The sequence below is a fragment of the Amphibalanus amphitrite genome, unplaced genomic scaffold (genome assembly GCF_019059575.1).
Source record: "Amphibalanus amphitrite isolate SeventyFive unplaced genomic scaffold, NRLGWU_Aamphi_draft 000751F_arrow, whole genome shotgun sequence".
NCBI classification, from domain to species: Eukaryota; Metazoa; Arthropoda; class Thecostraca; order Balanomorpha; family Balanidae; genus Amphibalanus; species Amphibalanus amphitrite.
The window spans coordinates 337,274-359,430 of NW_024882245.1; the positions used below are offsets into that span (position 1 = coordinate 337,274).

At 47.2% G+C, this 22,157-nt stretch overlaps 1 protein-coding gene and 1 long non-coding RNA gene across 2 annotated transcripts in view; one reads left to right on the top strand and one right to left on the bottom strand.

The window, feature by feature from the left end:
• The window catches only part of LOC122365613, a 33,921-nt gene extending 12,123 nt beyond the window's left edge, over positions 1 to 21,798 (bottom strand). The window contains exon 1 of the mRNA XM_043336978.1: positions 21,404 to 21,798. Within this exon, the coding sequence (XP_043192913.1) occupies positions 21,404 to 21,571 (168 nt within the window). The 5' untranslated portion in view covers positions 21,572 to 21,798. The remainder of the gene's footprint in view (positions 1 to 21,403) is intronic.
• Positions 7,953 to 12,746, top strand: LOC122365614. The gene is made up of 2 exons (XR_006253775.1): positions 7,953 to 8,515; positions 11,964 to 12,746. It is a non-coding gene; the product is annotated as an uncharacterized LOC122365614 (long non-coding RNA).
• Positions 21,799 to 22,157: the final 359 nt, after the last annotated feature.

Genomic DNA, 22,157 nt, shown 5'->3' on the forward strand with positions numbered 1-22,157 from the left:
ATCAATTTGACACCTTCACACCAAATTTCAAGTCTTACGTCACCTTAGGTCAGGAGTTATTAAGGTCAAACTGAGGTCATGTTCGAGCAAAAATGAGCAAAAAACATGCAATCTTGAAACGCTCACCAAATCTACAGTTATCAAACAATTTCAAAGTTCTTTACATAGTCTAGTAGACAAAAAGCGGCGCTACAAAACTACTATCTCAGATTTTCAAAATTTTGGGTTTTTGACCCAAAAAATTTCAAAAAATTGATTTTTTTAGAAAAACAAAAAAATCCAGAATTTTTCCGAATTTCGGCAAAACCGGAATATATGTGATAGTCCCTGCGCTTTTCTATATACATACCAAATTTTAGATCGATATCTCGTTTTTTGGCAAAGTTATAGCGAAAAAACTGTCCAAAAATGATGATGTCAAATTTTTGAACTCAATTTTTAGCGATTCTAGACCACGTACGGCAAAACAAAGACCACCATTGAACTCCCCGTGACGAGATGCATCGATTCAATACCCAATTTATGCAAAAATACCAACTTTGAAATTTGACCTAATTTGACCTGACTTTGACCTGACCTTGACCTGACCTTGACCAACACGTGACCTATGCTGGCCCCAAAGGCTGCCTGACCCACATAGTCGCATTTGTCATGTAAAATGGACCATAAAACATGTATCACACACAACACCTTCATATTGTGACCCCCCAGTGACCTGACCTCTGTGACCTCACCTGGTATCAGTGACCTCAACTAGCATAATATGTGTTTGAAGAACATTTCCCCATCGATGATTTTCAATGAAATGCATTTTACTCGATTTTACAACGCATTTCTTGAAATGCCTGTAAACTGTGAAAATTGGACCTTTGACCTGACCTGTGACGTCATCGGTTTGACCTAGGTCAATAAAATTGAGTCACAAGGTAGTTCCCTGATAGGGCTATCCAACACCGTTTGCCGCTTGTCGCTAGGTTGCGTGGTTCTCAAGATCTTACGGGGGGGGCCAAAATGGCCCCCCCCAACGGGGCGCGTTGCTCGGCAGAGCCCAAGAGCGCCTTAGATGCGGGTTAATTAATTAATTAAGTTCAAGTTAACCAAATTGCATCATATCGCATATCATTCGATTAGGCTGATCACCAGGAACACAATGACACCATTTTTTTAACCCGCGCCCTGCTGGGGGTTGTTTGAACACCCCCTTGTGGTTTTTCGCGAATATGTCAAAAACGGCGGCGCGGAGCGCCGCCGTTTTTGGTACACCTTATCATACATCGATTCTACACATGTTTTTGGTACACCTTATCATACATCGATTCTACACATGTTGTGAAAATTTCAGACAAAGGTCATTCAAGGTCAGGTCACCAGGTCACTTGAAGTGACCTCACCTCATAAAAAGTTTCAATGTCTGCCAAAGCTACACCAAGTGACCGATCGCTTTGAAACTTTCAGCGATTGCTAAGAGCAATAGCATGTACAAAATGTATATCTCAGAATTTTGATATCGATGACCTAAGGTCAGGTCAATTTTGCGACCTCCCCATTATAAGTCAATGGGAGAAAATTGAAATGCGCCTCTTTTTGACGAAGGACATTATAAACACTCCCAAACACTGAATTACAAGTGGTTTAGACACACTGAACATGAAAATGGTGTCCGTGACCCCTGTTTATGCCCTGAGGCCATCTTAGGTCACGAATGGTATCTAACAGTTTTTCGCAAATAACTTTTGATAGAGGCATGCTAGAGCGATGAAAACGCCTTAGATGTGTTCAGCTCGACGATACGGATCGACTGATATGCAACATGACCCTTCCCGGTCAGGTCATGACCTTGACCTGAGGTCAAATTTTCAAGTTGACCTTTAAAGGTCAAGTTATAGTTCATTCGACGCGTCTTGACGAGAGGAACACGATGCCGGTAAAAGTAAGCTCGTACAAGGCTTGGGTCAAAAGTTATTGCAGAAAAACTGTTTCCGAAAAAATCGGCTATTTTTGCAGTTTTTGCCCCCTGCAGGCAAAACCGTTGAGGTTAGGTCAAATCTGAGAGTATTACTCAGAAAGGGCGTTAATAGGGCTATCGAATGCGCTTTTCTGCGGCGCTGTAGCTCTATTGGTTCCCGAGTTATGCGTTGGCTTCTTGGAAATTGTCGACATTCGACCTGGAAATCGGCGAAATTTTGCCTTCAATGACCTCTGGTGACCTGACCTTTGACCTGACCCAAAAATTGACTGAAGTGATTTCGTCATTATTTTTGACGCTCTTTCGAACGCCGCCTTCGGCGTATCGCTACGTGGCCCAGGAGCCGAGTTAGAAGGGGGGGGGTGTTTGAACACACCCCCCCCCCCCCCCACCCCAGCAGGGCGTGGAAATCCAGGACCCCCAGCCCGCGCCCTGGTGGGGTCTGTTTATAACGCGACCTGGTGGGGGGGCTATTTTTTGCCCCCCCCCTCGTATCTCCGAAACTACTGGACGGATCCGCAAAATTCAAACGGCGTTCGAAAGGCCTGTCAAATTTGTCGAAGGAAACCAAATTTCATTGACCTCAGGGTCACCGATGACGTCACAGGTCAGGTCAAAGATGAAATGTTTCACCGTTCACGGGTCTTCTAGGGAATGCGCTATAACACCGAGGAAAACGCATTTTGTCGAGAATCAGCGATAGGGCGTCAGTTGCCTAGTAGATATGTTGCTATTAGAGGTCACTGACAATACCAGGTCAGGTCACAGGTCAGGTCACCAAGGGTCACAGGTCAGGTCACATGAGCCCAACTTTACTAAGGTTGTGTGATGCATGTTTTATGGCCAATTTTTCATTTCCAACTCAATGGTGCTGGTTATAAGACTATCAGGTACGGCTTAGGTCACTTTCTGGTGAAGTGCAGGTCAAGGTCAGGTCAAGGTCAGGCCAAAAAAGGTCAAATTTTAAAGTTGATAGTTTTGCATAAAATGGGTATTGATTCGATGCAGCTCGTCACGGGGAGTCTAATGGTGGTCTTTGTTTTGCGCTACGGGGTCTAGAATTGCTAACAATTGAGTTTGAAAATTTGACGTCATCAATTTTGAAAAGTTTTTTCGCTATAACTTTGCCAAAAAAAGAGATATCAATCTCAAATTTGGTATGTGGATGGAAGGTGGTAAAAACTATCACATATATTCCGGTTTTTGCGAAATTAAAAAAAAACTTTTTGGATTTTTCGATTATTATATCAAAACAAATTATTTTTGAAGTTTGGGGGTCAAAATCCAAAAATTTCAAAAATCTGAGATAGCTGTTTGGTAGGCCTGTTCATTCTACAGTTTTTATGTCTTTATCATTTTTTCTGTATTTGCAAAGCTATAGGCCTGACAGCTCTTCCCGCGAAACCCTTTTTTGGATCGAAAACGGCAGAACATGACGTCACTCTGACGTCATTTCTTGCCAACCTATCATAGCCTTTGGAAAATTTTGGTCACAATGTGTAAAATTGATGTACGGGAGGGTACTGAAAGTTTGGTGACGATCGGCACAGCGGTTCTGGAGATATATCGAAAAGTCTGGAGGGGGGGTGGGTAAAAAATAGCCCACCCCCATCAGGTCGCGGGTTAAGCTCTAGCGTCATTATGTGCCAAGTTTTTGGCAAAAACGTCATTTGACCTCAGTTGACCTCATTTGACCTGACCCATGGATAAGTACACCAAACAAAGAAGCACCAAGTGACTGCCCCCCCCCCCCCCCCCCAGCAGGGCTCGTATGGCTGAATAGCCCAGCGGGGCGCGGGTTAAGGGATAAGGGATATCGTTCGTCCCTTAGAGGACGGGGCGCACATCGACGAATATAGCTAGGATCATTTTTGGCGATCAGACGAACTTTTGAGGCACTTTTGACGCGCCCGTGCCCTGCCCCTGTCCTTTAAGGGACGATTAAGGGATAAGTGATACCTTGCAGACGTCTGGAACCAAGACCGCGGCTAGATATTGACTCGGGGAATCGATTGCGACCATTACGACCCCAAGGCAAGGTCAACTTGCGACACTGACACTACTTACGACTGCTATTTCAATTTTGTAAGTTGTGTCGCAAACGTTGAGGCGCTTTTGACGCGCCCTGTCCTTTAACCCGCAGCCCCACTGGGGTCTGCATATAACGCACCCTACTGGGGGGGGAGGGGGCTATTCACAGCCCCCTCCTAACTCCGAAAGTACTGGGCCGATCGTCAAAATTCAAACGGCATCTGATAGCCCCGGAAAAAAACTGTTGAGTGAAAGCTAACTTCATTGAACTCGAGGTCACCGATGACGTCAGAGGTCAGGTCAAATTAAAAATTATCGATAATTGGCTTGCTCACATTTTGGGCTCTGGCCGCCGTCTTACTAGTCAGATCGGGCTCATTTTTGGTTTACACACTCGTGAACAGATGCTTCAGATACCCTGAGGGTATTAAACTTGAACTTTGATTTTCAGGTCAGGGTCAGGTCATCACAGGTCACGGAAATCTTATGTCATGCATCGGTCACGTGACAAATATTTTATGGTCCATTTAGGCCATAGATTTCGAATTCGATGTCGTTTAAGGGACGAGGTCATTCGAGGTCATTTTGAGTTGAATTTAGCTCAGGTCAGGCCAATTTCAGGTAAAAAAGGTCAACTTTAAAATCTGAAATTTTTCAACAAAAAAAGTGTCGATCGGATGCAATTTGAGCTCAGGAACACGATGGTGCTATTTTTATTGGTGTACGATGTCACATACGTATTGAAAAATTGATTTGAAAAATGATAATAGTGAAATTTTTGCTATAATGCGTATAACTTGGCCATTTTTTAAGATATCTGGCTAAAACTTGTTCGTGTAAGTCATAAGCATGTGTTCTGTCACATATATTCCGGTTTTTCGAAAAGTCAAAAACTTTTTGAAAAAAAGATGAGAATATAAATTTTAATTTTTTTATATGTATACTCACTTAAAAAAAAAAATTGAAAATTTGAGAATCCGAGAAAGCTGTTTGATAGCATTATTTCCGGCTGACCTATGGTAGCTACAAAGTTCAAATTTTGACACAAGGTGTCAAATTAATCTGACCGAAGGTACTGAAAGTTTGGCGTCGATAGTCAAGCGTTTTAGAAGTTATTGGAGAAAAACGGGAAGGGGCTATGAATAGCCCCCCCCCCAAGTGGGGCGCGGGTTAATGGACGATTTAGGGATGAAGGGAAAGAGCTAGGGCAAAATAAGTGTCAGATTCGTGATCCCCGTCTCCTAAATGCCCCAGAGAGGCTTTACAAGCAAATATGAATCCGACGCTATATATTCACAGAGGAGAGGTCAGTTAAAGCGCCGCCGTTTTTAGATAACCGCTAACAACGTCAGGGGGATGTTCAAACACCCTCCCCATGCAGTGTGCGGGTTAAAATCGGGTACCAATCGCGGCGTCTCGTAACGGCGCACACGCTCTTTTTTTGTGCGAGGCCCTGGCGAGCCAGTTAGGGGTGAAACGGCGAAAGGGGTCGTAACAACTCCCCAATCCCCTCGGCCGGGATGTCCATGAAGTAAGCGTCAGCACAAATCAAACGTCGGATTCAGAATCACGTAAAAAGCTTCTTAACCCGCGCACCGACGACGGGGGTCTGCGCCAACTTACAACCAACGGGAGGGCGGATGACCGCCCCCCTGAGATCTCGAGAACAAAGCAAGATAGCGACAAGCGGTAAACGGCATGGGGTACGCACGGACAAGGTCTACAATTTTTACAGAGATCATATTCAGGTCAGGTCAAAGATGACGTCACAGCCCACAGGGGTAAAAAAGTCAAAATGGCGTCGCGGTTGATTCATAGCCGTGTGACCGAAAATAAATGAAAACTACAGGAAATCCTTTCGTGTTACATGTGATTGCCTGGTACCATATGAAACCGCCAAATCTGATGTTTTGTTCCATGAACTGCATCAGTCACATACACTTTTCCTTTGACGCTCACACTCCTTTTAGACAAGATGTTCAAAATGGCCACCTCGGCGACAAATGCACCCCAGCACCAGCAGGCGCGGATCCAGCGTGGGGCGGCGAGGGCGGCCGCCCGCGCTATCCAAAAAGGCGCCCATAGCCCGCGGCAGAGAGGGCGCCCCAAGCAGAAGAGCGACGACACAGCAAAGGTTGAGGAGAAAAAGGGCGCCTCCAGCAGAAGTTGGGCTCACCAAGCAAGAGAGCGACGCCCAATTGCCCATTCCCAGCAGATGAGAGTCGCCCCAGCAGAAGAGCGGCGTCTTATTACAAGAATAAAAAGATACCTTCTGTTCAAGAGAGGCGCCCCTGGCAGCGGAAGGGCACCCCCAGCAGGAGAAAGCACCCCTGAAGAGGAGCGACGCCCCAACAAATGGAGAGAGGCGTCCCCCCCCCATTCCGAGAAGAAGAAGGGCGCCCTGACAGCAGATGGGCGATATCAATGACATCATATCAACTCAGATGACAGCATATCAACTCACCCCCTGGGGATGGTGAGTTGATATGGTTTTGGATTTATTAAAATTTCTCGGCTAAAGAAGCTCAGAGGTGAGTTGATAAAATGCCAGTGTTTAAAAAAAAGATGAGAGAACACATCCTGAAAGAAACCATCAGAAAAAAATTGCAGTAGTTTGGCAGCAGACCTCACATTCATGAAAACGCAATCATGTCCAACACAGCACTATCAAAATGGCTTGATTTTAGCAGCAGCATTTTTTTATGATACTTACTTTTACTTAGAACATTCTGAACTTGGCTAGTCACGTGTCCTCAAGCCAACAGTATCAAAACTGGCAATATATTTTGGAATTACAAGTGTATTTTCTTGTAATTAAAACACATTGTCAGTTGCGGGTCAAGGTTGATATGCCTCTGACATAGATAATGGGTTGAAATGAAAGAATACATATACTTCTGAGCTTTTGTTGACTGGTAGTCAACAAAATATTAATGAAGTGAAGTGAAGCGAATCTAATTCGGTCTGTTTTCTATTAGGTGAAATAAGCGACATAAAACAAAATTCGGCATCAAAAGCCAAAATTAACCCTCGCACATATAGGCGGTCGAAAGGACCACCTCGGCTTTTCGCACATAACTCGCGCAAAAAGCGGCCGATCGCGACGAAACTTTCATTACCTCCCGATTTTATCAATTTTACACATGCTCTAAGAATTTCATGACCCTGACCCAAATGGCTTTTGACTTGTGACCTGATTTTCGAGACCATGCTTGGCCGGAATCGCGATTTGGCGTATGTCGGCTCACATTATCCGCGCATTTCCAGTATTTTTGTGATTGTAACGTCCAAACATGTGAAATGATGTTGGTCCCATGCAGCATTGTGGGTGTCAACTGTCAAGGCCACCTGAAGGTCAGGTCAGGTCATTGACCTTTGGTGACCTCGGTTCACTTTTTGGAGTTGTACATGTTTCCAGGGTAGTTTTTCGGGCGAATTTCGAATTTAGCATGCATTTGATCATTTAGTTTTAGTGCCTTCGTAACATGTTACGAAGGCACTACATCAGTGGTAGTTGACAGTGGACACCCCCTCACGGTTCGTCGGAAGGTCATCTAAGGCTCAAAAGAAACGGTATATACCATTCGAAAGCTGAAGGTGAGCTGAATCCAAAAATGTATTTTCTATCAAAATCGATCGATGGCCTTTTTTGAAAATTGCGTTTTTGTAAAAACTTAATAATTTTTTAATCAGCGGGCTGTCCCGGGCTTTCTTGAGAAAATAAACATGTTTTTTCGAGTTCCAGTGAAAGCTGAACGCCAAAAGAATAATATTTAGCGAAGCAATATTTCCTAACATTAATATGCGTCCCCCACAGCCGACAATAAGGCGCAATCACACTGCTCAGTGTCACGATGGACCAAAATCAGCCACACAGAAGCGTGAAATGACCCTTATCGACTTGCAGACCCGGCGCTCTCGGCCCGCCTGATCGGCCACGGAAAGAACTGTGGAAAACTGGAGATACCGGCCAGCCCTCAGATCGCCACTCCGAGCCGCGGGGCCGCCAGCACCCGGAACGAGCGGCCAAGGCTGGGTCGGCCTGACGGCGACGCCGGAAGCGAAGACGCAGCTCGCCGGAGCCGGCCCGGGACCAGTCGACCCTGGCATGTAGACCAAGGGCACGGCTGCCCGGCGACGGCGCCCGAGGCAGGAGGCGACCCTGCCCGAGCGGTGGGGCGCGTGACGTAGCGAGGCGCGCCCGGGGTGGAGACCGCGGCGGGGCTGGGTGCCGAGGGCCTGAGGCGACCCCGCCCTGGACCAGCTCAGCTCGACGGTGGTGTCACGTGGGCCTCCTCCCGACGGCGAACTGGGGAGGGCGCGAGGCTGGCCGTGGCGCCGCCGTATATAAAGCGTGTGCTCGGCGGTTCAAGTCAGTTCAGTTCGAGTTCCAGTCTCCAGTCTGCTCCAGCCTGCCTTCAAGACCGCAGTCGACCGGTCGGCCGAGACCCCGTCGGCCGCTGGGCGCTCGCAGTGATTGGGTGTGGCGTGCACAGTGTCAGTGATAGTGCTTGAGATGTAAGTACACGGGCTCAACCAGCCGCGCTGGCTATGGCGCGCTGGTTGGGATTAGAGGAGAGTAGTGGAGAGGAGAGTATGAGATCAGTAGTGAGTGTGGATCTTTGTTTTCCCTATCCTCAATAATAACACCTCTATGTGTAAACGCTGTCTCTGGGGCTGTGGTGAGCGGAGTCTGAGGCGATGGAGAGTCGGACTGGTGCTGAGAGAGTAATCGGATTCAGAGCCACACATCCAAACAAGTAGGTAGGATAAAACATATTTTCACACTGGTGTCAGAAGTGGGATAGAGTTATTGAATTGACTTTGTCATTTAATGGCTTCCGTTTTTAACCGAACGGCGAACCTTCTAAATTTTAGGGATGCTGTGGCTAATTTTAATAGAAATTAAAGAATTGGTGTTCTGTTACTGTCTCCCTTCAAAATTAATTGAGCTGATTGTTTAATTTCAAATTTAAAGCACCTTTTTCTTCTGTTGTCCGACAAAGGTCTCCATCGGCCGCTCGCACACCGCCCCAGCTGAGGTGTTCCTTTCCCTTTCACGGGTCCCGACGTTGTGTAGACTGGGCGGCCGACTGACCCAGTGACGGTAACCTTGGGACGCCTCATAACGGCTTTGTGATTGGTGGGAGTGTTTTCTCCTGGATTCCTGATTGGCGGTGAGGTTTGTGCTTACAGTGGCTAGCCGGTCCTGTATCAGAAACATCGTAAACTGTGCCGGTGTTGTCTTGTCTCAAAGAGGAGTGTCGGCTTGTGTGGCTCTGGCAGTCATTCATCCGACTGTGGTGTCTGATCAGTCGTGGAAGCGTGGTGCTGTGAAATTCGAGTCCAAACTGGTGGTCGGGAGCAGTACAGTGTTGGTGGTCCAGGAGCTTCTACAGGAAACCAGGTGTTCTTGTAGCCCTGTCGGCAACAGCAGGATGCTGTTTGCGGGTGTGACATTGCAGGATGTGATGGGCTGGTGGGTTGCCGTCCAGATTTAGTGGTGTCTAAGTGAGTCATTATCTGCAGGTGCAGTTAGTTAGAATGTTAGAGCCGATCGGGACTAGTGTGTCGTTGGGAAATATGTGTCATTAGGACTATATTTCGCCGGAGGCTTCCTCCGTGACCGGGACGTTTGATTTAGGAGCTAAGCAGGACTCGGTGAAGTCGTATATACGCCGAAAGGAGCCCAGTGGAGTCCGTGCAATAGCGCCTTACCTTCTGCCGGGGAAGGTTAAACTAGGGGGTCGTGCGCTCTCCTCTTGTAACTTGAAAGCTGCAGCTCAAGTTCAAGGAATTGCCTATAATCAAACGTCACCGAGTGTCTTCCCGTCTTACTACTGGGTCAGATCGGGCGAGGTGAAGCGGACACATCCGATAGTACCCGATGGCATTCGTGCCTGTGGATAGTGACTGCACATTGACGACCGGAGGGAGCCCTGAAGTCCTCAAGGGACTATCCAGTATCCATGCAACGTTAACACTGGAGGACCGACAGCTTATAAGCCCATGCTGACAGCTGACAGGAGAACTGAACTGACCATGATACCACCCGACAACGACACAGTGGGAACGGCTCCCAGTCGGATGGCGCGCCTTACACCTCTTTACAGGAACAGCAGTGCTAGCCCAACCCTGGAGAGTGGAGACTGCCCGCACTGAGCTTTGCCCAGTCGCAGCGCCGCTCCAGAGGACTCGGCAGACACCGATAATAAGCCTCTGTGCGAGGCTGTGGACGAGCCGGTCCTGACAATCGGACCGAGGAGGTCCACTCGGGTCCGGAGACCGCCTTACCGGTTCCGGGATCTCTAGTCTTAAAGCTATTCAGACATAGACTGAATACTGGTTTCAATGTCAGGAGCTGCCTGAGAAATAAGAGTAGAAATGGCGTTTAAGACATGCAAAAGTAGAGTCATGACTTCCTATAGTGACCGAGAAAATAAGCTCAGAGCAGATCAACTATACATTCCAGTAGATTAATCAGTCACTGATGTGAAGTCACTTGATTAGCAATCTGCTCAGAAAGAATCTTCCGACTGTCATCTCTGCACTAGTGATTGCCCTGATTGAAACATATCCTTTTATGTAAAATTGTATTTAAATGGCAATTGACATTACGTTTTACTGAGCAACACGGCTAGTTTGACGCCGTCATTGTTTATTCATAGCTGTAACGGTAAATGAGTGAGATGAGTCGCCCATCATGAAAAAAAACTATATCTGCAACTGGTTCTACTGCATAATGATCAGAGCCTTCTGAGTTCTGCGCATCCATTAGCGATTCAAGAATTGCCCTATTAGCATGTCCTGCATCCTACCACTCTGTCGACATGCCCGTCGCCAACCGCCACGTGAATCTTATGCCAATTTTATCGTAATTGAGTAGAGCCCGAAGAGATTAAATGGGCTAGTTGTGAAATGTCTGTGATGTACGCTAATGCTTGACGTTGAGGGTTGACAAAGCCTGTCTCTCCCAATTTCACTCTCAGTAAAAGGCAAGTTGGCCGTTTGTCCTCATATCCTTACCTAGTTCATCACGATTGAAACCCCTGAGTCATGCTGAGCATTGTTCCGCGTAGTCGTAAAAAGGACCAAAGAGGGCATACAAAGTGGATTGACCGCGGTGTGGTACACCTCTGACTAGACCCAGGCACTTGAGGTTGCACGGACAGTGTGGGCCAACCTGACCTACGACATCTGTCACTCGGCTTTCTGCTAACCTGACAGGCCACGCCTGCAGACAGCGAACGAGGCCTCCTCACGACGTAATCGGGTTATGCGGATATCCTGAACCGGTGAGGCCTACCGGCTATCCCGAGCGGAGACCCGTCATCCACGTAGGCTGCCTGATTGCATACCAGTGGTTCGTGTCACGTGCGAAACCGTCACCGCTGTTCTTGGGTATCAACATACTCAGATCGTCACCACGGAGTGCCGGCCACCAAAGCAGCTCAACCCTGGTCTGGCTCTGCGTATTATCGCAGCATGAATCGTTCCGCTCACGGCAACTCCACTACGCAGCCCTATCAAGGTCCGAGGCACGGCGCGGCAGGACCTGCTCTTAGCATGACAACCTAGACATCCTCCTCCCACTTGAGTTCCTTCCCCGTTCATCCTGGCTGTCTAACTGACGGCGGCAAGCTACTGGCGCACACAGAAAATGCTCACAGCTAGCCTATAGCCTAGTGTAAACACTCGTGTAAGCAACAGGCCCAGGTCAAATGGCTATAGCCTTCACAATCTAGCGGCTCCTTTTCTTAACACGGTCATGTTTTATCCGGGTCGTGATGTGCAATAACTGGCTCTGATAAGTCAACATAAATCATGCATCATTTGAAAAACTCGGGCTATGCAGTACCAGATGACAGTCAGGGTGCAGTAATAATAAGCGGGGTATTTTTCTTGGCCAAATGTCTCTGCCCGACTGTGTGTTGATCGTTGCTGACTGTATCTCGTATGCCGGCAGAACGCAGATCTACCTCATTCCCTCCCCCTATGGCGACAATCATTTGTTCTTCATATTGGTGGAAGGGATGTGGAAAACTGGAGATACCGGCCAGCCCTCAGATCGCCACTCCGAGCCGCGGGGCCGCCAGCACCCGGAACGAGCGGCCAAGGCTGGGTCGGCCTGACGGCGACGCCGGAAGCGAAGACGCAGCTCGCCGGAGCCGGCCCGGGACCAGTCGACCCTGGCATGTAGACCAAGGGCACGGCTGCCCGGCGACGGCGCCCGAGGCAGGAGGCGACCCTGCCCGAGCGGTGGGGCGCGTGACGTAGCGAGGCGCGCCCGGGGTGGAGACCGCGGCGGGGCTGGGTGCCGAGGGCCTGAGGCGACCCCGCCCTGGACCAGCTCAGCTCGACGGTGGTGTCACGTGGGCCTCCTCCCGACGGCGAACTGGGGAGGGCGCGAGGCTGGCCGTGGCGCCGCCGTATATAAAGCGTGTGCTCGGCGGTTCAAGTCAGTTCAGTTCGAGTTCCAGTCTCCAGTCTGCTCCAGCCTGCCTTCAAGACCGCAGTCGACCGGTCGGCCGAGACCCCGTCGGCCGCTGGGCGCTCGCAGTGATTGGGTGTGGCGTGCACAGTGTCAGTGATAGTGCTTGAGATGTAAGTACACGGGCTCAACCAGCCGCGCTGGCTATGGCGCGCTGGTTGGGATTAGAGGAGAGTAGTGGAGAGGAGAGTATGAGATCAGTAGTGAGTGTGGATCTTTGTTTTCCCTATCCTCAATAATAACACCTCTATGTGTAAACGCTGTCTCTGGGGCTGTGGTGAGCGGAGTCTGAGGCGATGGAGAGTCGGACTGGTGCTGAGAGAGTAATCGGATTCAGAGCCACACATCCAAACAAGTAGGTAGGATAAAACATATTTTCACAGAACGTTTGGCTCTCGTCCTATTAAACAAATGTCATATTTGTCAGTTTAACTGTCCACATCGCTATCAAAGTTATTCAGGATACCTGTGAAGAAAATTCATTGTTCTGTTTGATTTACAACATGCTGTAATTTACATTTTTCTTATACATGTTTTGTTCCATCCAGCTGCGCTCAGTGCCCGCGCAGGGGAAGTGAGCGGGGTTTCACTGTCAGAGGCTGTACTGGTGACAGCTGCTCGGCCGTGCGACCGGTCAAAGGTTACCCTGCCCCACCGGGCGCTACCCCCACTCCACCCGAGGCGAGGTTGGTGCAACCTCTGACATTTCAGCGCGGCCAATTTTCCTTATATGGGCATGATACCAAGCTCAGTTGAGCAAAGTAGACATGAACAAATGCAAATTAATGCATGATCTGAAGATAACAGAACAATGAATTTTCTTCACAGGTATCCTGAATGACCTTATTTTCAGGTCATGTCATGACCCAAATGACCAATTCTCAACATCTTGCGTTGGCTTTGGGCCTTGTGAGCTTTTGACACCTTGATTTCGGCCTTTTTTGCCATTCTTACCTCTCACCTATCATGGAACATGTTGTTCGACGATATACAGATGTCAAAGACAGGGTCAAGGTCAACCTAGGTCATCTAAAATAATTGCGTTTTAGGCAAGCTGAATGTACTTTTCGTGAAGTTTTTTGACTGCATTTTTGGTAAAAGCTTCTCAGATCATGATTTCATGTAATATGGACACATTAACAACCGGTGCACACATCAGTATACACACAGACACACACACAGACATACAAACACATATCATTGACCTTGACCTAACTTGACCTGAAATGACCTCAGCAGCAAACACCTGGACGGGTAGTGTGACAAAGAGGTTCTAGCTGGCTTGGCACCAGAAAACGGCATCGTTTTCGGTATATGATAAGCAGCGCACTTGATATCCAGCGGTAACCCAAAACAGCAACTTTTTTAGTTTGACCTGACCTGGAAGTTTAATGACTGACCTGAGAAGGTAAAACTGGGTATCATTGGAATTGTCTCTTCCCAAAGAACTTTTTGTCCTTACCGCGAAGCTCTATCTCCAACAGGAACGAAATGGCGCAGGGGGGGGGTGGCAACCCCCCCCCCATGTGCGTTCTAGGATGGGAAAATGGCATGTGCGGGCGAGGGCTAATGGCCGTTTTAATGACGGGACTTTCGCGGTGGAACCTATTTGATACGTGGAAAGTAGGGTAGCCTGGGGCAAGACGCCCCAGATAATTTATTTTGCTACATAAATTTTGTCCCACATCACCTGGAAGGCCAAATTTGTGCTCAATGCGTTCTTTGGACATTTTACTTTAAATTGCACCCCTCAAATTCATTCACATATGATCGGACTCCAAGCTGAGTGATTTGTGAAGCAACTGAAAATGGGGCATTTTTCCCCAACCCCAGGCCAAAACGCCCCACGGCCTGGGGCAAGTAGCCCCATACTTAAGATTACAGATTTAATATGATAGTTGGCTTAATCTTATGTGAGAGGTCCGTTAGACCTCTGGAGGCACGGCTCTGAAGTTAGCACATTCCATCCTTTCAGGTGTTCAGCTATGACACTATTGTATGAGCAGGTTTTTCACCTGCCTCATAAGACCAAATAATAAATTATTGCAATGCAAATGTTTACAGAATACTTCCTTTGCCATCCAGTTGCTGAGAAAAATACACATAAAGGCATAGAAACTTACTGTTCGCCAGCTACCGAACATTATAAAGTGGGTAGCCCGAACAACACATGAGGTAAAACGCCTCATGGGGCTTTTTGCCCCGCGACCTACTGGGGCGTTTTACCCCATCACGTAATTCGGTCATATAACAACGCTTTGCACTCCAGCAAGACATAATTTAACACGAACCAACCCGGCATGATAAGCGTTAGACAATAGTTGTTCAAAATACATAAAAGTCGTTAACCTGATGTGGACGATAAAAGAACGCCATGATGCATAAGCTGACAACAAAACATAAAAATCACTCCAAAAACACATTTTTGGCTATATCTCCCTAAAGAGTCATCACAATTTCTTTCCAGTCTCTTCATATAATGTTCATATAGTGCACGTTTTATAGAAGAGAGGATGTTTCCCCAGAACTCTGCCACTTCCGAGAAACATCGGTGAGGCGTTTTACCTCGGCGGGGCGACTTGCCCCGGTCTACCCTACCAACCTTTTGATGCCTTATAATCCTTACAACTGAAGTCTTTTACTTTCAAAATATTTTTAAAAGTTGTAATCCAGGCAGTTTTTGCCATCAAATTGCTTATTTCTTTACAAACAAAGCAATTTTAGGTTCTAGTAGCCCACCTTTTGACTATGAGGGAGCAAATCAGCCTGGCAACTAGATACCCGGCTCCTGTTTCACCAGCCCGACACTGCGCGCGCCCTGGTGGCGCCTGGGCGCAACAAATCCGCCGCCGCCTTAGCAATGACCTAGACCTCCGCCGTCTGCTGCGGCTCCAAAGCCAAGCCAGCGTGGATTTGGGAGAGCTCGGTCAGCCGTAGTGGTGCCCGGGCGTATCAAATCCGCCGCCGCCTTAGCAATGATATTGACTTCCACCGTCTGCTGTGGCTCCAGAGCCAAACCGGCGTGGAATTGGGAGAGCTCGGTCACCCGCAGCTGCCAGCTCAGTATGTTTTCTTATCATTGTACTAGCATTAAATAGATTTGAAAATGTCACAAATGTGCTTACGCCTCAAGTCTACGTGAGTGGTAAACCCTTGGATTAAATAAATTAATGTAATGTTTAACCCTCGCCCTGGCAGGGCATTTTTCATAACACGACCTGGCAGGGGGGTCGATGCGACCCCCCCCTCGCGATTGGCTCCTATGGCACCTAGAAACACCAAATTTAGTAGGTAGGTGGGCCCCCTAGAGTTCTCGCCCCTGTACAAATTTGGTTGCCCTTGGTCAATATCTAAGGGGGTTTTGGGGGGGTCGAAAGGCTTTATAACAAGTATATTCGCGGCCATTGGGGCGACGTAAGAAAAGATGAAAACAACTGGGCCCAAGAACTTTGAATTATCAGTTAGCATGCACCTTTGCCTTGCTGGGTAGAGAATTTACAATTAATTGTTAGAGGAAATTGCATTTAAAAAAGTGAATTTATGCTTTTCCCATCGTTAGCACATTATAATCTTTTACTAAGGTAGAAACACTAATAAGAAATAGTTCCCGCAGCATCGTCAAGAACAATAGCGAAGGCTTGAAGTGAATTCAATAAGCTAAGCTGGTTTGTAAGATGTGAAGACACTTGTAAAATTGTTTGTAGAAATATTGAAAGCAACAGTTCAACTTTTTCACAAGACGGATGTCTATAAACCTATTCAACGTGTGTCAACTCAGCCGGTATTTCGTCGCCTACAGCTCAGCTTTCCCTAGTGACCGCTACGTTAGGCGGCACGGGCGGACATCGATAGCAGCGCCTCTATCGGTCACTAGGGAAAGCTGGGCTGTAGGCGACGAAATACCGGCCGAGTTGTCACACGTTGAATAGGTTTATAGACATCAGTCTTGTGAAAAAGTTGAACTTTTGCCTTCAATATTTCTACAGGCAATTTTAGAAGTATCCTCACATTGATTAAAAAACCGTTTAGATTATTGTATTAGCTTCAAGCCTTCCCTATTGTTCTTGATGATGCGGGAACTATTTCTAATTAGTGTTTCTAGCTTAGTAAAAGAACATATTGTGCAAACGATGATAAAAGCATAAATCGAAGAATTTAAACGCAATTTTTACTAACAATTAATGGTAAATTCTATACACATCAAGGAAAAGGTGCATGCTAACTGATAATTTAAAGTTCTTGGGGCCAGTTGTTTTCTTCTTTTCTTACGTCGCCCCAATTGCCGCGGATACACTTATGATAACACCTATCGAGAGGCGCTGCTATATCGATGTCCGCCCGTGCCGCCTAACGTAATAAATACAACCAGTAAAACGCCTTTTGGGCGAAGAACGAGCGAGCGAGATAGTGAGCCCTGCACGTGCGGAAGGGCGAGAGGGTGCTTCCAACGGGCTTGCGCAAAGCACCCTTCTAACTGGTCGCTAGCGGTGTGCCAAATTTGAACGCAATCGGCCCAGCCGTTCCTGAGATCTGGAAGCGGCATTCTGCACGTGCGCACGTGCAAACGGGGTCCAAAATGACTTTTGCACGGCACCCTACTAACTGGTCCCCAACCGTGTACCAAATTTGAGCGCAATCGGCCCAGCCGTTCTCGAGATCTGGAAACGCCCGCTGCACGTGCGCACGTGCAGTAGCACCCTAACCGCAACACATGGGAATGCATTGCCTGGTGGGTGCCTACCTGTATGCCAAGTTTCAGCGAAATCGCCCCAGTAATGACCAAGTTACTGAAATGGGAACAAATTTGGCACCTCTTTATTGTTGTATTTTGCACGTGCACTGGGGGTGACCCACATGCATCGAGAGTATCCTATTTTGGGTAGAAGGGATGCTGCTACCCTATAAAAATTACCGCAAGTCAATCGCCCAAGCGGCTGCTGAGATATGAGCCTCTCAAAATCACTACTTTTGCAAAACAGCTTGAACACCCTTGACTTTTCACGTGGCACGTGCCACGACGGTCACTGAGATGTATCAAAAGTAGTCAATTACGGGGTAGAAGGGATGGGGCTACCCAACAAAAAAGACCGCAGGCCAATCGGTCCAGCGGTTGCTGAGATATAAGCCTCTCAAAAGCGTTACAGGCCGGGCCGGGCCGGGCCGGGCCGGGCCGCTCATACTGAGATTTTTCCGTTATATTGAAAAGACTCACTTCGCTTGCTAGCGCTCGCTCGCTCGTAAAAATTTCGCTAAAAACAGGTCAAAAGTTTTTCGCTCATAACTTTTGATCTAATTAAGCTAGAGCAAAAAGAAAAGCACCAATGAACTCAGCACGTCAAGGCGCGACGAATGGTATACTTTGTAGCGTGATTAAGTGTACCTTAAGTTTTTCTTAAATTTTAAATAAACTTTAATTAATTGATTAAGTTTAAGTTAACCAAATTGCATCATATCGCATATCATTCGATTTGGCTGATCACAAGGAACCCAATGACATCATTTTTAAGCTCTAGCGTCATTACGTGTCAAGTTATTGGCGAAAACGTCATTTGACCTCAGTTGACCTCATTTGACCTGACCCATGGATAAGTACCTACACCAAACAAAGAAGCACCAAGTGACCTGCTATTAAGTACTGTGGTTTCAAAGAAGTGATAGAACGAAGCGGATATCTCCAGTATTTTCCGAATTTAGTATTTTCCCATAGGCTTAACATTAAAGGGACAGTATCACCATTTTGATGAAATTTGACATTGCATAGGCCCCACCTTTCTGGTCCGGGAACTGAAGACCGATCCTCGAAGCTCCACACCGTTATCCCGCTATCGCCGCTCAAAGTACGAAAGGTGTACTACACTTTGAATCGTGCTTCACTATCTTCACTGTTAAAATGTTTGCGCCGTTTTGAATTGACCGCCAGTAATAAAACTTTTACCCTGGTCATTTCGTCAAATTTTATAAAGCCAAAACGTTTTTCGCACTTATTCATCACCGTTAAATTCATTAAATAGTCGTAGGCAATTTCCGCTGTTTCCTTCGGATTCTAGCGGCTCAACAAAGGAATTCCTCCAGCTTGAATCACAATCTCCCTCCAATGTATGACGTTTATCACGTGATTGTCACGTGATATTTTCTCCCATTGTCAATTGTCACGTCCAATTGTCACTCCCTCCAATTGTCACGTGATATTTTTATAGGCAATACCTAAGGCTACCTCTCCCTAAGGACAACTCAATCAGAAGAACGACCGCGTAAGCGTAGCGTCAATAATGTATTATCTGCGCCAGTTCTGTAGTAATTTTGCATGCTTCCAAACTGGCGGCCATGCTTGTATAGTTAGTGGTGGTGCGCTCATGAAAATGAATCATGAAAATGAAATGTGGTTGCAATATTTTTCACCGAGTTCGGTCCTCAAACTATGTTTTTCTGGTTCAGAAAAATATGAAATGCTTGCAAAAAAAAATCAGCTTCATACATTAATTTTTTTCGATGATATTGTCCCTTTAAGACGTAATGACCTCTAACCGACCTCAGGTCAGTGACATCAAAAAACCCGAACTACATATTATACAACTCGGTGAACTTAGCACACCCTGAAAGTTTGAAGGAAATCAGTCCAAAAATGTGAGGTGGACAGGTGCAAAAAAAATGACCATGACCTTGTACCGGTTTTTCGGACCTGGTGACCTGAATCAAGGTCACTTGGACCTGACATTTTCAGGTCATATGTAAAATGGTTGCCCCATAGGCTGTGCCAAATTTTGCGGCGCTGCCGTGTTTACGCTATCTTCGAAAACCTTAGGGGGGGTCGCATCGACCCCCCCCCTTCCAGGGCGAGGGTTAATAGAATAACAGCAAAGTAACTGATCACTCATTCGAAAGCTGGAAAACCTACTATAAAGAACTACTAAAATTCCTGCGGAACCAAAGGACCAAACAGGTATCAAATAGATGCCAGCTATTACGTCGTGAAAACGGCCAATATGGTTCAACTCGCAATCAACCATGAAACATTTTGGCTATTTCGGATGCTCAATTTTTGAAAATTATGATCACGTGACCTCTTGACCTATTTTTCGAAGAGTGACTTTGATGTTTTCCCCGCTGAAAGTTGCAATTGTGTCTGATGACGATTAAAGCCTTAACAATTGTCATTCATATGCGATAATAAAAAAGTGGCTTTCGGCCTGCGTTGACCTCAAGTCAGGTCATTTTTATGACTGCCCATTATGACAGCGATATCTCGAGAACAAAGAAAGATAGCGTCAAGCGGTAAACGGCACAGTGTACACACAGATAGATAAGGTCCACAATTATTACTGAGGTCATTTTCAGGTCATGTCAAAGATGACGTCACAGGGGTAAAAAAGGTCAAAATAGAGGCACTATAGTCTTGCAAACCTAAGAAAGAACGGAGTTTAAATCACTTTGCACGTGTTTTGATCCAGAGGCGGATCCATCTCAGAGTTTTTTTTTGGGGGGGGGGCAAACCATAACAATTTATCGATTCTTTCCATGCCTCGTCCATAGGCGTTATGTTAAAATTATGCCGTTTGGGGGGGGGCAAATGCCCATTCTACCCCCTGGATCCGCCACTGTTTTGATCACTTGAAAAGTATGATTCGGATAAATTTATGTGAAAATATGATAAACCATGTGAAAAGTTGTGTCAGAAAATATGCTCTCACAATACAAATGCACATGCATCAACGGCCGCAGCGCTTTGACCCCCGCCGGACCTATTGGTTTTCTACATACACGCCGGCCGAGGGGGTGTGTCCGAATTAAACTCCCAAATTATCTTTCACTTCAGAAATTATCTATTCACTTCCAAAAATCAAATCAAAACATGTTTAACCCAAAATCCCTTCTTCTTGGCCTCTTTTTTCAGTTCCCCCAAGCCCGTGTTCGGAAAAATAATAGCTCGAGAGATAAGCACGAATAGTACCGGTCCGAGATACCTCTGATTTGATTTTCCTCTCAACAGCTTAAGAGCGTTTCAACCCTTGGCCACCACATACACATAATACAAAATTCTCCCCCGTCGTGGAGCTCAGCCCACCCTTCTTGGGTCATCTTCAAGTCAGTTACGCTTCTTTTGCTGCAGGATATTTTGTCGGTTTGGTTCAAACCTTTTCTACCGCCTTTCTAACGGGCTTCTCTGTCTCACAGCTTCCTTGGGAGTCTCTATCCCAGGTTCCTTTACTGACTCCGCGGCCCTGGACTGGCATGGACGGTGTATTAGTTTCTGCTGGCGCACTGTCAAGGGACGGAAAGTGTTGGGGGCCGGCTCCTTGGACGGTGTAGCTACCTGTTATTCCTGCTGCTCCTCTAAGACGATCTTGGGTACTACCTCCCCTGTCTCCTCCGCTTCAACCACAACCTGTTGCCATTTTGACTTTTCTGACCCCTGTGACGTAATCTTTGACCTGACCTGAAAATGACCTTCGTAAAAATTGTAGACCTTGTCCGTGCGTACCCTATGCCGTTTACCACTTGTCGCTATCTTGCTTCCTTCTCGAGATCTCAGGGGGGGGCGGTCATCCGCCCCCCGTCGGTTCTAAGTTGGCGCAGACTCCCGTCGGTGCGCGGGTTGATAGAAACCAATCACTATTTCTAGTAGCGATACATACGTTGGCTTGTTCGCGAGGTTCTAGCTCAATTAGGCGCAAAATAGCTGGGGAGGATGTCATATCCACCCCTCTTTCACCGTGCTCGCGAAGAATTCATGAACGCTCGCGAACTGTTCGCTGTTAATTTACCAAAATTAGGACGATGACGCCACTTGTTCGCGAACACAGTTGTTCGTGAACAGTTTGTTTACCTATGTTTGTTTATTTGGAAAATTAATCAAACACCAAACCCTAGTTTTTCCTGTTTGACTACCCACCCCGTTTCAGTCAGTGTGTGCTCACCGAAGCCCCGGAGTAGTTGCACGACACTCGCAATGCTGCAGCGCCGCAGCTGGGCAGCACGGTGCAGCAGCTGTTGTTGCACACCGTGAACGGCTGGCGGCCGAGCGCGGCGCCCAGCAGGGCAGCCGTCAGCACCCACAGTGGCACAGCGCTCGCCGCCGACCCCATGGCCGCAGAGCGCCGCCAGATGCCGTGCCCTGAAACGCCACTTCGGAGACGGCGGACCACCGGCAGAGGTCAACCATCCAGGTCACCGACACGCATCTTGAGCTCAGTGACACACGCGGATACTCAGTTTGACTACCAGCTAGGAGCGTCCCTGAGCACGACAGCCGCGGCCTATGGCGCACACCTGCCGTCCACCACTGGCTCGGTTGCTGTGCACCACCTTTGTCAACTCGACCGCAGGCGGCAATCTTATCGGCCGTTGGGTCTCAGCAATCAGTCGATCCGTATTAGAGATGTCAATCGGACGCCAACTTTTTGGTATACCGATACCAAACCGATACCAACTTGGTATTTGGTATTGCAATCCAAATGTTTCGGTATTTTGTCGGTACCTAAGACATAAAGACATAAATTTGCAGTACAACAAAGAGCCACTGGGGCCCATACTTGATTGCACATTTGCACAGTCTGTCAAAATTTCGTGCTACCTTTCCGCTTTTCTCCGTAACTATTGTGTGTGAAATTGGCACAAAACAGCGGCACATTGCAGGCATAAAGCATACACCACATTACACAACATTTCGCC